This window comes from Gorilla gorilla, chromosome 23 (assembly GCF_029281585.2).
Source record: "Gorilla gorilla gorilla isolate KB3781 chromosome 23, NHGRI_mGorGor1-v2.1_pri, whole genome shotgun sequence".
Lineage (NCBI taxonomy): Eukaryota > Metazoa > Chordata > Mammalia > Primates > Hominidae > Gorilla > Gorilla gorilla.
Genome location: NC_086018.1, coordinates 36,246,435 through 36,262,915, shown reverse-complemented (window position 1 = coordinate 36,262,915; position 16,481 = coordinate 36,246,435). Strand labels below are relative to the sequence as shown.

The following is a 16,481-nucleotide window of genomic DNA, read 5'->3' as shown; positions in this document are numbered from 1 at the left end:
TACTAAAAATACAAAAATTAGCTGGGCATGGTGACACGCGCCTATAATCCCACCTACTCAGGAGGCTGAGGCAGGAGAATAGCTTGAACCAGGGAGGTGGAGGTTGCAGTGAGCCAGGATCGTGCTACTGCCCCTCCAGCCTGGGGCGACACAGTGAGACTCCGTCTCAAAAAAATAAATAAATAAAAAAAATTAGCTGGCCGTGGTGGTGGGCACCTGTAATCCCAACTACTCAGGAGACAGAGGCAGAGAATTGCTTGAACCCGGGAGGTAGAGGTTGCAGTGAGCCAAGATGGTGCCAGTGCACTCCAGCCTGGGCGACAGAGCAAGGCTCTGTCTCAAAAAAAAAAAAAAAGAAAGAAAGTGCCAAAGTTGTTTTCCATGGTGGCTGCGCCATTTTATCTTCCCACGAGCAATGTGTGGGAGATCAGGTTTCTCTGCATCTTTGCCAGCATTTGATATTGTCAGTATTTTTTATTTTATAGGTATATGATATATATTTTTTGGTACCCAGGTATGGGACGTGAAGGTGTTTTCAGTTTTTCAGTTTGCATTTCCTTAATGGCTAATGATGTTTAACTTTTGTTTTGTTTGCCTGTTTGTTTGTTTTGGAGACAGAGTCTTGCTCTGTCGCCCAGGCTGGAGTGCGGTGGTGTGATCTCAGCTCACTGCAACCTCCACCTCCCGGGTTCAAGCAATTGTTCTGCCTCAGCCTCCCGAGTAGCTGGGATTACAGACATGTACCACTATACCCGGCTAATTTTTGTATTTTTAGTAGAGACAGGGTTTCGCCATGTTGGCCAGACTGGTCTTGAATTCCTGGCCTCAAGTGATCCACCTGCCTCAGCCCCTCAAAGTTTTGGGATTACAGGCATGAGCCACTGCACCATGTACTTATTTGCTGTGTGTCTCTTCTTTACTGAGATATCTGTTCATATATTTTGCCTATTTTCAAGTGGGATTGTTTGGTTTTCTTTTTACCATGGTGCTTTTTTTTTTTTTTTTTTGGAGACAAGAGTCTTGCTCTGTCCCCTAAGGGCTGGAGTGCAATGGCACGATCTTGGCTCGCTGCAACCTCTGCCTTCCTGGTTCAAGCAATTCTGCTGCCTCAGCCTCCTGAGTAGCTGGGATTACAGGCGCCAGCCACCACGCCTGGCTAATTTTTTTATTTTTAGTAGAGACAGGGTTTCACCATGTTGGCCAGGCTGATCTCGAACTCCTGGCCTCAGGTGATCCGCCCACCTTGGCCTCCCAAAGTGCTGGGATTACAGGTGTGAACCACAGTGCCTGGCCCATGGAGCTTTTTGAGCATTCTTCATACATTCCCAATGCTAGTCATTTACCAGATCTGTGACTTGCAAATATATTCTTCCACTCTGTGGCTTGTTTATTCATAGTGCATAAGTTTTTACTTTTCTTATATTGCAGTTTATCGATTTTTTCCTTTTATGGATCATGCTTTTGGTGTCAAGTCTAAGAACACTTGGCCATCTCTAGGTTTCAAATATTTTCTCCTGTCTTCTAAAAGGTTTAGAGTTTTACATTTTACATTTAAATGTGTGATTTATTTTGAATTAATTTTTGTATATGTGTAAGGGTTTATGTTAAGGTTTTTAATTATTTATTTATTTATTTATTTTTGAGATGGAGTCTTGCTCTGTTGCCCAAGCTGGAGTGCAGTGGTGTGATCTTAGCTCACTGCAGCCTCCACCTCCCAGGTTCAAGTGATTCTCCCGCCTCAGCCTCCCAAGTAGCTGGGGATTACAGGCACATGCCACTACGTCTGGCTAATTTTTGTAATTTTAGTAGAGACAGGGTTTCGCTATGTTGCCCTGGCTGGTCTCGAACTCGTGGCCTCAAGTGATCCACCCACCTTGGCCTCCCAAAGTGCTGAGATTACAGGTCTTCGCCACTGCACCCAACCAATGTTGTTTTATTATTATTATTTTTTAATCAATGTTGACCAGGTTAGCCTCGAATGTGTAGCCTCACCTCCCCGAGTGCCAGGGCAACCGGCCTGAGCCACCGCGGCTCCCATTATTATTTTTATTTATTTATTTACTTATTTTTGAGACGGAGTCTGGCTCTGTCACCCAGGCTGGAGTGCAGTGGCGTGATCTCGGCTCACTGCAAGCTCTGCCTCCCGGGTTCACGCCATTCTCCTGCCTCAGCCTCCCCTGTAGCTGGGACTACAGGCGCCTGCCACCAGGCCTGGCTAATTTTTTGTATTTTTAGTAGAGATGGGTTTTCACCATGTTAGCCAGGTTGGTCTCGATCTCCTGACCTCGTGATCCACCCACCTCGGCCTCCCAAAGTGCTAGGATTACAGGCGTGAGGCACCTTGCTGGGCCCTTTCTCCATTTATTAATGGGACTTCTGTAACCTAGAACTGTCCCTTGTTAATTATGTAATTCCCCTGAAATGTTATAATGAAGAAACTGAGGCTCCGAGAGAAGTACCCGCGCAGGTTGCACGTGGTGGAGTCTAGTGGGAGTCCTGTAGGGTGACTCACAGCAGAAGCCTGGTTATGTCCCCACCACATGGAAGCCTTCCCTGACCCCCTCCCCAGCCTGCCCAAGCCCGATGCTTGCTCTAGGCTCCTGTAGTGCTGGACACTCACCTCAGCAGTGCAAGGGGAAGAGGCCTCCAGGTCACTCCTGCCTGTGGCATAGAGAAGGCACGAAGAGCAGCTTGGAGCACCTTAAAGGCTGAGGCTGGGTCTGCCGGTGCCTGGCATGGAGTCCAGAGGCCTCAGGACTTGTTAGAAAGATGATTTCAGCATCTTCCATCAGGGCCCTCTGTCATGTTCCTGGCAGAAGTTTAACACTTGGTCAATTAGGGAAATAACGGGAGACAGTTGTGGTAGCTCTTGCCTGTAATCCCAGCACTTTGGGAGGCCAAGATGGGAGGATCGCTTGAGCCCAGGAGCTCGAGACCAGCGTGAGTAACATAGTAAAACCCATCTCTCCAAAAAAATACAAAAATTGGCTGGGCATGGTGGCTCATGCCTGTAGTCCCAGCTACTTGGGAGGCTGAGGTGGGAGGATGGCTTGACCCCAGGAGGCAGAGGTTGTAGTGAGCTAAGGTCACGCCACTGTACTCCAGTCTGGGCAACAGAGTGAAGCTCTGTCTCAAAAAAAAAAAAAAAAAAATTTGTTGGACATGGTGGCACATGCCTGTGGTCCCAGCTGCTTGGGAGACTGAGGTGGGAGGATCACTTGGGCCTAGGGAGGTCAAGGCTGCAGTGAGCTGTGATCATGTCATTGCACTCCAGCCTGAGCAACAGAGCAAGACTCTGTCTCAAAAAAAAAAAATAAAGCATCATCTGGATCTGGTCCTGCCAGAGCAGCTGGAATTCTGAGCCTCATCTGTTTGCATGGACTGCATTGGAAAAGGGGAGACATGGATGGAGTCCTTCCCCACCCCTTTCCCCACAGGAGTAAAGAGGCTGCACCAGATGGCATTGCCCCTGCTTCCCCAAGGTCCACAGGCTGTGCCAGGTGAACGTCCTGCTTGCCTGTGGGACCTGGGCAGGCAGCTTCCCGGTCAGTGCCTGTACAGAGTGTGAAAGGGTCAGAACCCAGTGCCCACCCTGCCCCAGCCCCAACACACTGTGAACAGTTTGCAGAGTCTGGCCTTGTGGTCACTGGCTTGGGAGTACGTTTGACAGCCTCCGTCTGCTGCCTTGGGTCCAGGGAGCAAGGCGAGCTCTGGGCCTTCGAGCAGCTGCCTGCACCTGCTTTCTTGGGTATTGGGGACCATGCGTCTATGAGCCAGAATATGGCTTTAAGTATTTTGGGGAATTATGAAAACCCTTGAATTGTTGCCACCCTGGGTGGCTGTAAAACCAAGTTCTGCATCGTTTTCCTCATCTCTAAGATGGAGATAATGTTACTTTCTTCAAAGTTGCCTTGAGAAAATACATGAGATAATGTTTGGGGAAATGCTTTGTAAACCACTGGGGTTGCCCAAGAGTAAAATAAGTTGTTTGTGAATTGGCCCCGGTGCAGAAACGTGGCCAGCATGGGTTGGGCTGCGGAAACACTCCTAGCCATGGTGGCTTCTCCTCCACCCTGGGGGACCTGCCTCCCCTCCTGCTAGAAGAGTCTGGAGGCTATGGGAGGAAGGGCATGGCCATGTCTTGTTAGGAGGCTCTGGAGCAGGAGGGGTGGCTCAGCTAGGTCCCCCCACTTTGTAGGAGGTGAGGAGACAACGTGTTGATAGGACCTGGCCTTGAGTCCTGGCTCTGATTTGGGGGTAAGCCACTCACATCTCTGGGTGCATTTCCTCTTGTGAAATAAACGACCTATATGAAGAACGTGAAGGGGCCCTGAATGCCAAGTGGGCATGGGCACGTGAGTGGGCAGAGCCGCAGGAGGAAGCTGGCCTGCAGCCTTTACCCACGTCCCAGCCCTGGCTCGGGTCTGCTCCCTGGGGTTGCCCCTCTGCCTGGGAGTCCAAGCTGGGGGTTTCTCAACACTGCCCTTAGTCATGAACAAAACAGCCTTCGACATCCCCCCGCACCTTGCTTGGAAGGTGAAGATTTGAGCGTATTTGTACTTCCTTTGGTCCCCACACAGTTCCCCATGTTTATTCATTTAATTTGGGATGATAGACAAAGATGATGATTTACAACCCCAGTCTTTTTCAAGAAATATTTCTGGCACTGGTTTTCAGTTTTGCAACCATACTTACAGGAGCTATTCTTGGACTTGTCACTGTGTCTCTTTTTCAAAGCTTGCCACCAGTCTTTATATAGACACCTTCTCCATTTTTGAATTTCTTTATATAGACGCCTTCTCCGGTTTTGAGTTTTAATCTGGATTTGTGTCTCGATTGGTGTGTTAAGAGATCATGTATGTGTGGGAAAATAGAAATGTACAGGGCTCTCCTAGGGTGCACACTTACAGCTAAGAGCCGACATGGTGGCGGAGATGCTGCGGCTGTTGGCGAGGAGCTGGGGCGCAGGCGGGCAGTGCAGACAGACAGCGGGCGCAGGATCCTCTGCATCACGGGGCCAGGCTGCAGGCCGCCGCACCCAGGAAGGCCCAGGGAAACCTCTGTTGGTGTCAGGATATTCTGACTTGAATACCAGCTTGCGAATTTGGAAGGGACCATGAGATCATCCAGGTTGACCTCTGGGTTCAGACCGAGATGGTCGGGGTTGGTGTTCGCTCATTTTCTGAGCTCATTTTTGGAGCAGGGAACCCACGTGGCTGGTTGGCGGGGGAGCTGGTGCTCACGCTCCAGCCAGGCTCTTTCCACAGTGCCTACATACCGCACTTTGCATCTTTTAAAATTGTCGGGTATTCCTCTGGTTGCATTGCAGGTTATTGCCAGAGTTGGTGATTTGGGCAGAGGTGTTTGCTGGATGGCACTGACCAGCCTGTCAGTAGGTGGCTGTACTGAAAGGGCCGCCCCATCAGGGCTTGGGTAGAGGGTGCAGCCAGGCTCCTGCCTTAGTCTTCTTGAGCCACTATGACAAAATCCCATAAATCGACTGCCTCCTTCCTCACAGTTCTGGAGGCTGGGAAGTCCAAGATCAAGGTGCTGGCAGATTCAGTGTGTGGAGAGGGCTCACTTTTTGGCTCAGAGACGGTGCCTTCTCCCTGTGTCCTCATGTGATAGAAGGGGCATGGCAGCTCCCTGGGGTTCCTTTTATGAGGGCACTAATCTCATTCATGAGGGCCCCACCCACTATTCTTTGTTTCACCGTGAGGCACCTCACAATCTTTGGAAACAAGCAGTGAAAATCAGTAGATAGGCCAGGCACAGTGACTCACGCCTGTAATCCCAGCATTTTGGGAGGATGAGGCAGGAGGATTGCTTGAGGCCAGGAGTTCAAGACCAACCTGGGCAGCATAGGGAGACCCCCCATGCAGACCCCTCTACAAAAAATTAGAAAATTAGCCAGGCTTGATGACGCACACCTGTAATCCCAGCTACTCAGGAGGCTAAGGCAGGAGGATTACTTGAGCCCGGGAGGCGGAAGCCGCAGGGAGCCGAGATTGCACCACTGCACTCCAGCCTGGGCAACAGAGTGAGACCCTGTGTCAAAATAATAATAATCAAGTTAAGTATTGTAAGTGGGCTGGGGGTGTGAGATCTTGCCTCAAAGAGTAGGCAGGAGGATGAACATGTGAGTGGTGACAGACCCGCGTGTTCGAGGATGCGGAATGGCTAGAAGTCTCAGAACTGGAGAAGGTGTGCAGGCAGGCTTTCAGGACGGGTGGCACATGGGCTGGGTTAAAAGATGAGAGTTTAGAGGTACACAGATTGGGGCGGAGCCACAGAGTCTCCAAAACAGCACAGCTGGATTATGGGGAGTGGGTCAGCCATTAAGGAAAGGGGGAGAAATGGCGAAGAACGCACACAGGCCCTCGGAGGAGGCCTCAGCAGTAAAGTGGTTTTACTGGCTCCAGGGTATAAAGATGTTCAGGCCCACCAGAAAGCTCCTGAATTTCTGTTGTGTGCCCACGGTTCCCAGTGCTGCCTGTATAGTCCCAAACAGTCGCTGTCCCCAGGGGGCCTGCATTCTAGGTGGGGTGGGGGGAACAGTTAATAAATACATGAGTAAATTGAGTTAGTCAGGTGGCGTCGATGTAATGAGTGCTCTGGAGGAAAAGAAAGGAAAGCAGGGAGTCAGGCATGCCCAGCCTGGGAGAGGCTGACATGTTTTCATGGTGGTCAAGGTAGAGACCTAAAGGAAGGGTGGGAGGGAGGTATTTGACTGAGCAGAGACAGCCAGTGCAAAGGCCCTGTGGCAGAAGCCGGCTTAATATGTTCAAGGAATAGCAAAGCGGCCAGCGTGGCTGCAGCTGAGGATGGAAGTGGGAACCGTAGGAGCTGAGATCATAGAGGACAGGAGGTCCCATCGAGTCCTTGGGCGCGGACTATGGTTTTTACTCTAGGGGAGCTGGGAGCTATTGGAGAGTTTTGAGCAGTGGCGGCCTGGTCTGGCTAATCCTTGGAAGACTCACAAGCCTGCTGAGTGGGGACTGGTCATTAGAGGCAAGGGCAGAAGCAGAGAAACTGGTCAGGGGCCTGTTGCATCAATCCAGGGGAGTGGCTGGCTGGGACAGGGTGATGGTTGGGGTCAGTACAGACATGGTCAGGAGGTGGGTGGAGAGACCTGGAAGATTCTTTCCAGTGCTGCCACTTGCCCTGGGAGGAGACTCACGTTGCAATTTCTTCTCTCTAGGCTAGCTTGTCACTTTCTGCAAAGGTTTCCCTCAGGGAGCCTCCTGCTGCCGGGCACCATGACAGTGAGGGGGGCTGTGGTGGCCCCGGATCCAGTGTCGCCCACGACCGCAGCAGCCTCGCCCAGCGTCTCCGTGATCCCCGAGGGCAGCCCCACTGCCATGGAGCAGCCTGTGTTCCTGATGACAACTGCTGCTCAGGCCATCTCTGGCTTCTTCGTGTGGACGGCCCTGCTCATCACATGCCACCAGGTACCCAAGCCTGGCAAGGGGCCTCTAGAAAGGTCCACAAAGGTTCCTGGCCCAACAGAGTGTGGGTTAGGCTAGGCCAGGCTGCGCTGCAGTAGTAGGTAAGCCCTGTGTTCTCAGAGGCTTCCCTCGATAGAAGTCTACTTCTTGTTTGTTTGTTTGTTTTTTGAGACAGAGTCTCACTCTGTCACCCAGGCTGGAGTACAGTGGTGCGATCTTGGCTCACTGCAACCTCTGCCTCGTGGGTTGGAACAATTCTCCTGCCTCAGCCTCCCAAGTAGCTGTGACTACAGGCGTGCGCCAAGAAGTCGCTTTCTTGCCTGCGTCCCAGGGCCCAGTGCAGCGCAGGTTCCTATGTGTGGCTCTGGCTTCAAGCCTCGCCCATCTGACACCTAGCAGCAGGGAGTGTGCGAAGGCACTCTGTATATTTAACCACCTCCAGCCAGAGGTGACATTCGTCACTCTGTTCACCTTCCATTGGCTGGAACTAGTCTCGTGTCCAGCCTAAACAACAGAGAGCCTAGAACTGCAGGAGCACAGGGACAGGGACCGCTTTGCAGATGAGAAAATGGAGAGCCTGAGAGGGAGGGGGAGAGGAACTAGCCTGGTCACTTGGAAGTTGGTGGCAGACTGGGATAGAAGTCAAGTCTCCCGTCTGCCTGTATTTGTGGCCCCAGAGGAGGCTGATGTGGGCTGGGACGGGCCTTGGTGGCCTGCAGAGGTTTGAAGGTGGTCCAGTGGAGAGGGGCAGGGTGAGTCTGCTCGTGTTCCCTAGTCAGCCCCTTGCCAGCTGCCCCGTGTCCCGATCCCTTTTAGAACCCATTTGCGTCCAAGGCTTTTGGCTCATAGCAGATGGAGAATATTTTGTTCTTTTCCTCCCCAGCCCAGGGCTCGGCTGGGCCAAGTGTGATGTCATGAGAGCTGGGACGAGACACCCAGGGGCTGCCGGGACTGAGGACTATGGTAGAGCAGCTCTTGGCATTTGTGTGTAGCTTTTACTTTTTTCCTCTGCTTCCTAAAAGTAGCATTCATTCTCCTAACTTCCTGGTGAGGTAGCTGCCTAACTAAACAGAGCAGCAGTGGTGCTGCCTCTGTTTACCAGATGGGAGGAGGAGGCACAACCTGAGGACATCCCTGCAGCCACTTGGCCAGGAAGTGTGTCCACCCGCCATAGAGTGAGGGCTGCGTCTGTCTTGCCATAAGTTAAGGGACGGGGCAAGGCTGCAACCCAGGTGGCAGTGATTTAGCTCAGTGCTGCCACAGTCACAGCCGGAGTGAGGCAGAGGGAAAGGGCACACACTGATGGCCCAGAGCTGCCTGTGCGTGAGGTCCCCTGGGGAGCTTGTGGAAACTGCATTTCCATCCTCATCCTTGGCCTTCCTGTGGGCAGGGGTGTGGGCTCACTGCCACCTGCACCTGCAAGACTGCCCCGCAGGCACTGCTGCATGCACTCCACGAGCCTTGTGCACGCCCGCTGGTCTGAGTCTCACAATGGCCTTGGGAGGCAAGTCTTGTCATCCGCATTTTGCAGAGCAGGGCTCTGAGGCTCAGGGGTAGGTCATGTGCATCGGGTCACAGATGAGTCGGTGGCAGAGCTGGAAGCCCACCTGCCCTCCCGTCCCTGCGGACAGGAGGGTCCCCAGCTGAGCCCACACCTCTGCCCCCAGATCTACATGCACCTGCGCTGCTACAGCTGCCCCAACGAGCAGCGCTACATCGTGCGCATCCTCTTCATCGTGCCCATCTACGCCTTTGACTCCTGGCTCAGCCTCCTCTTCTTCACCAACGACCAGTACTACGTGTACTTCGGCACCGTCCGCGACTGCTACGAGGGTGAGAATGGGGGCGGAGTGGGGAGGGCTGGCGGGGGGCTGGGGGGGCTGGGAGCCCCTCTCCCCACATTCCTCCCTGAGGGGCTTCATGAGGACTGTCTTGACACACCCCTTGCTGCTTTACCTACTACAGGGTTTCTGTCCCAAATTGACAGGTAACAGCACATGCAGCTAGAGTCTCACCTCACAGGTACCTGGAAGCAAGGGCCCTCCACCTGGGTCTCGCTTCTCAATGCTGGCGTCTCAGGCAGGTACCTGGAAGCAAGGGCCCTCCCCCTGGGTCTCGCTTCTCAATGCTGGCGTCTCAGGCAGGTACCTGGAAGCAAGGGCCCTCCACCTGGGTCTCGCTTCTCAATGCTGGCATCTCAGGCAGGTACCTGGAAGCAAGGGCCCTCCACCTGGGTCTCGCTTCTCAATGCTGGCGTCTCAGGCAGGGTGGGGGCAGCAAGCAAGTGGTCTGTTTGTAGAGACCCCAGGTGGCCCCAGGTGCAGTTGGGTAGGGACCCTTCCAGGGATCCCTGGCAAGTTAGTGGCAGGGCTGGGGCTCTGTCCCCATGGGTCTTAATTCTGAGGGCTTTGTCCCACGAGTGGGTGCCCTACTGTGCTACCCAGGAAGAAGACTCGATTCCTTTCGGGGACTTGGTTCTGGGTGTGGAGTGGAGACATCACCTGCTCCCATCCTGAGCTCCGACCACAGGCCAGGAGCTGGGTTGCCAAGAGGAGAAGCCAGCCTCACCCCTGCTGCCCTGCGGGAGGCTGTGGCCCCTAAACAGTCACCACAAGGAGACCAGGATGCTGCTCTCATGGGAGCTGGCCTCTGACCTGTCTTGGGCAGGTCGCAGGCATTCCTCATCTGTCAGAGGCCAGCAATGCCCAGGTCTGCCCTAGACAGGCCAGCAGGAATGGAGAGGAGGGGTTCCTCAACACCCCTACATTGGGCTGGGTGCAGTGGCTCACGCCTGAAATCCCATTACTTTGGGAGGCCGAGGCGGGCAGATCACCTGAGGTCGGGAGTTTGAGACCAGCCTGACCAACATGGAGAAACCCCGCCTCTACTAAAAATACAAAATTATCTGGGCATAATGGTGCATGCCTGTAATTCCAGCTACTCAGGAGGCTGAGGCAGGAGAATCGCTTGAACCCAGGAGGCAGAGGTTGTGGTGAGCTGAGGTCGTGCCATTGCACTCCAGCCTGGGCAACAAGAGCGAAACTCTGTCTCAAAAAAAAAAAAAAGAATCCTACATTGATACCCATGCTATTCTCAAGAGTGTGAGGTTTCCTGTCCCCTACCCACACCTGTGCTGCTGGTTTTAGGTAAAGTGACCGGATGTGGTTTTCCTAATCTCAGGCAGAGCAGCTCTGGCCATGCCCAGAAGTTGTCTGTTTCCCTGACCTGGGAGGGTGCTGCCCCAGGCCTGCACTCTGTGGATATTGGAGTGAAGCATGCTCATCCCCCAAGCAGCTGGAGTCTCTCTTCCTGTCCACGTTGAACCTTGTGTATCCCTGAGAACTCATAGGGCACAGGAAATGCCTTTAGGTTTGGCAAGAAAATGGAGGCCCCCAACAGGAGCCCATTGCACCCCAGCCTTTCATATTTCTGCCTGCCCACCCCCAACTGTGGCCACATCAGACAGGTGCTTCCCAAACTCAAGGGCTTGATATGTGCCGTGTCCCCGGCCTGGGAAGCTCTTCTGCTCTGCGTGGGGTCCCTCCTTTCCATCCCTCTGTTCCCTGCCACTCTCACTCCCAGCACCCATCCTGGTCCTCGGCCCCACCACAGTCTGCAGCTCCCTTGCTTCGTGTTCCATCTTCCTGAGCATGATTAGCCCTGCCAGAGCAGGATGGGGTGCAGCCATGCCCAGACAGAGCCGGGCCCATGGGAGATGCCTACTTCCTCCCTTTTGGATGAATAAGGGACTTGATCAAACCCCTGCCCTGTGCCTTGCATTCCTCCATGTGAGGCCTCAGTAACGTCCCATGCTCCCTCCTCGCAGGCTGGCGTTCCATCCTGTCCTTCCAGGTAAGAATACTGAGGCCAGATGGGGACCTGCTCAGGGCTTAACTGGGGCTCTCGTGTCTGATATTTCTGGAAGCAGCCAAGTCTCCAGGGAAACCTCTGGGACCCTGGGGCACCATAAAGGCTGGAATTGGCGAAGTGTGGGGCTGAGAATCCACTTCCATTCAGCTGCCAGCCTCGCATGGGTACCCAGGGGCAGCCTCTGCCCACCTGTTCCTTCAGAAGCACAAAGCTGTTCCCTGCCAAGGTGGCCTCTCCTGTGTGGTCGGGGAACAAGTGTGGGCTCTCTTCTCGGCGGGACCCCAAAGACAGGTGCATGGCAGAAGGCGGGGCACACAGCCAGGGGAGCCTCCGCTTCACCCTCACTCCGTGCCCCAGAGGCGGCAGCAGATGGCTGGCGGGCACCCCTCACTCCAGAAGCCTCTTTGTTCAGGCCCCGCCTGCCCTGACCTGCCTCCCAGCCCGGGGAGAGGTCCTCCAGGAAGTCGGCCACCCTGTGAAGCACATCTCCTAGCAACGCGATTATCCCTTTGGCCTGGCCTCTCCCAGGGAGTTTACAAACAGTACAGCAGCTGCAGTGAAGTTCAGGCTGCCCCCGAGTTCACCAGCATTTTTTTTTTTTTTTTTTTTTTTTTGAGATCGTTGCCAGGCTGGAGTGCAATGGGGCGATGTCAGCTCACTGCATCCTCCACCTCCTAGGTTCAAGTGATTCCCCTGCCTCAGCCTCCCGAGTAGCTGGGACTACAGGCGTGTGCTACCACGCCCAGCTAATTTTTGTATTTTTAGTAGAGACGGGGTTTCACCATGTTGGCCAGGATGGTCTTGATCTCTTGACCTTGTGATCTGCCCGCCTTGGCCTCCCAAAGTGGTGGGATTACAGATGTGAGCCACCGTGCCTGGCCAAGTTCACCAGCTTTTAGCATCAGAGGCAGCGGGGCCTGCTCCTTGCCTCGTCCCTGCACCACTGCTCTGGGTCCTAGCCCCTCTCTTGCAGCTGCCTCTGCAGAGTCAGTGATGGGGCAGTCCCCCCCATCCTTGTATTTCCCCTCTCACCCTTCCTTCTCAGTGCCCAAGAGGGGCCAGGAGGGCCCGGGAGGGAGTGGGATTCACCTGGGCTGGAGAACTCTGCAGATCCAGCCAGCCCTTCCTGAGGACCTGCTCAGAGCTGGGCACTACGGTCATTTGCTTTTTTTCTTTTTTCTTTTTTTTTTAGAGACGGAGTCTCGCTCTGTCGCCCAGGCTGGAGTGCAGTGGTGCAATCTTGGCTCACTGCAACCTCCTCCTCCTGGGTTCAAGCAATTCTCTTGCCTCAGCCTGTCGAGTAGCTGGGACTACAGGCACACGCCTCCACGCCCGGCTAATTTTTTTTTTTTTTTGTATTTTAGTAGAGACGGGGTTTCACCGTGTTGCCTAGGCTGGTCTTGAACTCCTGAGCTCAGGCAATCCGCCCGCCTCGGCCTCCCAAAGTGCTAGGATTACAGGCGTGAGCCACCAAGCCTGGCCCTGCTTTTTTTCTTTGTTAACAAATTTCTGCTTTTAAAAAACACTAAAAAAAAATACATTTATTAAAGTAATATAGGCATATGGTTGAAACACGAAACTCCCCTAACTCCTCACTCTGAAGTTCGCTGTACTTTCAACTCTTTCAGCTGTTTTCTTCCTAGAATGACCTAAAAATATGCTTGTACTGGTTTTTGTTGTTGTTTGTTTTTCAGTTTTATATGATGTTACATGGTGACTTCCTACTATGGAAGGGCTTTGTTTAAGAGACAGGTCTCGTTCTTTTTTTTTTTTTTTGAGACGGAGTCTCGCTCTGTCACCCAGGCCGGAGTGCAGTGACGCGATCTCGGCTCACTGCAAACTCTGCCTCCTGGGTTCGCGCCATTCTCCTGCCTCAGCCTCCTGAGTAGCTGGGACTACAGGCGCCCGCCACCACACCTGGCTAATTTTTTGTATTTTTAGTAGAGATGGGGTTTCATGGTGTTAGCCAGGATGGTCTCGATCTCCTGACCTTGTGATCCGCCTGCCTCGGCCTCCCAAAGTGCTGGTATTACAGGCATGAGCACCGTGCCTGGCCCTGAAGAGACAGGTCTTGTTCTGACAGACACAGGCGTGTGCCACCACCATGCCCCGCTAATTTTTTTTTTTTGTAGAGACGAGGTCTCACTGTGTTGCCCAGGGTGGTCTTGAACTCCTGGGCTCAAATGATCCTTCCGCCTCGACCTCCCAAAGTGCCGGGATTATAGGCATGAGCCACCGCATCCAATGCATTTCCTTTTCTTATGTAACTTTTTGTTTTTGCTCCAGTTACTACTTGCCTTCTTTTAGTTTGCTGAGTTTTCTACATATACCTATCACTAGTTTATTCCTAAATACTTCAATTGAATTTAAAAAACAAAACAAAACAAACCAACCAACCAGCCCTGCTCTCAGTAAAGCCAGGCCAATCCAGGAATCCCTGAGCTCTGCTATTTTCCCCGTGACGCTTCTCCTGGAGCCTTCTCCTTGTGCTGCAGTCAGGAATGCCTGCTTTCCAGGCTCCCGCTGCTCAGCTGTTGCCCTGGCTCTTTCATTCACCATCAGCCTAGAAACCGCTTCTCCTGTGCTGAGTCACCTGTTCCGTGGAGGCTGTTTCCTCCTTGTTCATGGTTTGCTCTCCCTGCCTGGTTGGAGCATGTCTTCCAGCAGCTTCCTGAGAAAGAGAGTGCATGGGAGGTCTATTTTGTGGAATCTGAAAATATCTTTAGTATATTGTTCTATTTGATTGGTATTCAAGGGAAATACAATCCTAAGTTGGAAATCCTTCTCCCTTTGAATTTTGAAGGCATGTCTTCACTGTCTTAGATTCTGATGTAATTTCTGGAAAGTCTGCTGTATTTGATCCCTAGTGCCTGTATGTGTGTGTGACCTGCTTGTGCTTTTTTTTTTTTTTTTTTGCTTTTTTTTCCCCCCTCTCCTCTTTGCATTTAGGATCTTGTCTTAATCCCCAGTGTCCTGAAATCTCACAGGAGGTGGGATAGTCATTGTGCTCGGCAACCTGGCGGGCCCTTCCAGTGTGGATGCTCCTGCCTTAAGGTTCTGGGAAGTCTTTCTGTATGTTTCTTTGATCATTTCTTCCCCTCCACTTTCTTCCAATCTCCCTTTCTGGAATTCCTGCTAGTAGGACCTCGCACTTCTGGATTGAGCCTCAGATTTTCTTTATAATTTTCTGGCTCTTTTTTGGTACTGTTTTCCATGAACTTTGTTTTGTTTTGTTTTTTGTTTTTGTTCGTTATTTTTTTTTTAATCTTACCTGTGAGCTTTTCTATTGAGTGTTTTAGTTCCTTTATCATGTTTTAAAATGTCGGTAGCTCTCTCCATTCTTTTTCTTTATGATGCCTTGTTCTTGGTACGGGAGAGAGTATTGTTTTTTGGTCTCTGGGGATGGTCACTGCAGTTTTCTTCTGTTCCCTACATTGTCTCTATCTCTTGAATTCCTTTCTTCTATTTGGTCGCTTTGGTCTTTGGCCTTCTTGTTAGAAGCGCTCCTCAAATATCAGTATCCTTGGCTATTTTTTATATATAAGAAGGGCTTAAAATACCAGCAACTCAGGAGGCTGAGGCGGGAGGATGGCTTCAGCCCAGGAGTTTGAGGCTGCAGTGAGCTGTGATCGTGCCACTACACTCCAGCCTGGGCAACTGAGCGAGACCTCATCTCTACCCGCCCCAGAAAAAAAAAAAAAATTGCTGGACCTCCTGATTGGGTGATGGAACATGGGGTGTTTCCTTGGCTGTTTGTGTGCAGCATGGGGGGCAGGTACCAAATGAAGCCTTTTTAAATTCTGGGACCTGTTTTTGTAGAGAATAATTTTTCATCTCTTGCCTCAAAACACTGAACAGGCTGAGTGACTGGTACAGCATGGCAGAGATCTGAGAGGACCTCTCGCCCTTCGTATTCAGGCTTAGTCTTTGGATTTTCTCCAAGTTGTCCCATTACTGCCCTCAGCTGGACCATGTTCTGAGGATAGAGCTGTCTCAGCCTCTGTTGAAACTTGTAATCCAGTGGCTCCACGTGGAGACTTTTAACCAGCTTCTGCATCTGCACCCTCACCCACAGCCACCAGAGCTGCCTGGCATGTGCAGTGCTGATTTTTCCTAGGGCTCTGACTCCCACCCCAACCCCCCAACCATCCGCCACTCGGTGACCATGGAGCGGTGGGCATGTGGCGTTCAGAGCTTTGTTGATGTCGCTTGGCTGTTGCCATTCCTCTTGTCCTTGAAGGTTTGCTCCCCACCCCACCCTCATTCCTTCTCATTTCAGTGGCGTTAGGAGGGCGAGGAGGGGGATAGTGGAGATAAGTGTGTGTTTAGCCTGTGAACCTGTGACTAGTGCTTCCTGTTCTCAAAGAGAGGGCTGAGTCTTGGAAGAGGGCTTAGTGCCACGTACCATCTGCGAGGGCTGGAATTCATAGTGCTGGCATGTGTCACCAGAGGGTGTGGAGGGGCAGGCAGATGGGGGCAGGGTGGGAACCACCCCCCATATGCATTCAGTGTTTGATTGTGGGGTTGGGGGTGGGCCATATAGACAACTCTGAGACAGTGCTGGGGAGTTCTGTGATCAGAGGCACAGGGCCTTGGGGTTCAGAGGCAGGAGGCAGTGTCCGTATGTCGCTTTATGCAGTTGCTGTTTGTTAGGAATGTTTGCGTGGCATTTCACAGTTGTCCCACGTGTTTTTCATCACTGTTAGCTCATTCTCACCTCCCAAGTACCTGGCAGAGTATATATATTATCCCCATTTACAAATGTGAAAAAAATTTGAATAGGCTCAGAAACTTGTCCAGAGTGACCCAGATCTTGTAATGGCCAAAGGCCAAACTCGCAGCTGGGTCTCTGAATCCTGGGGCTCTGTGCCAGCGTGGTGAAGGAGAGGACAGGACAAGTTTCTCCCCTGGAAAAGTGTGAACTCCTGTTAGGGAAAGAGATTTGAATGCATGACAGCAACAGAGAACGATGCTTCATTCACTGTCCAACCGGGGTGAGCACAGCCGAGGGCCGCAGGTGCAGGGCCACACAAGAGCCAGAGGCCAGTTTGCTGCCAGAAGGACTCCCTGGCTGGCCGTGGCTCTTGCAGATAGAGCCGAGGATTATAAGACCTGGATAGTGGCCAGGCGCGGTGGCTCACGCCTATAACCCCAGCACTTTGG

The 16,481-nt window shown here is 52.4% G+C and overlaps 1 protein-coding gene across 8 annotated transcripts in view; it reads left to right on the top strand.

The window, feature by feature from the left end:
* The window catches only part of TMEM184B (transmembrane protein 184B), a 52,924-nt gene that overhangs the window by 17,877 nt on the left and 18,566 nt on the right, over nt 1-16,481 (top strand). For 7 of the 8 annotated variants that reach the window (XM_004063462.4, XM_019018260.4, XM_063704746.1 and 4 more), the window contains exons 2-3: nt 7,202-7,451; nt 9,116-9,281. In XM_004063462.4, the coding sequence (XP_004063510.3) occupies nt 7,260-7,451; nt 9,116-9,281 (358 nt within the window). In that variant the 5' untranslated portion in view covers nt 7,202-7,259. Of the gene's footprint in view, nt 1-7,201; nt 7,452-8,331; nt 8,412-9,115; nt 9,282-16,481 lie in introns of those variants that run through there. The other variant, XM_063704747.1, reaches the window with a different exon arrangement.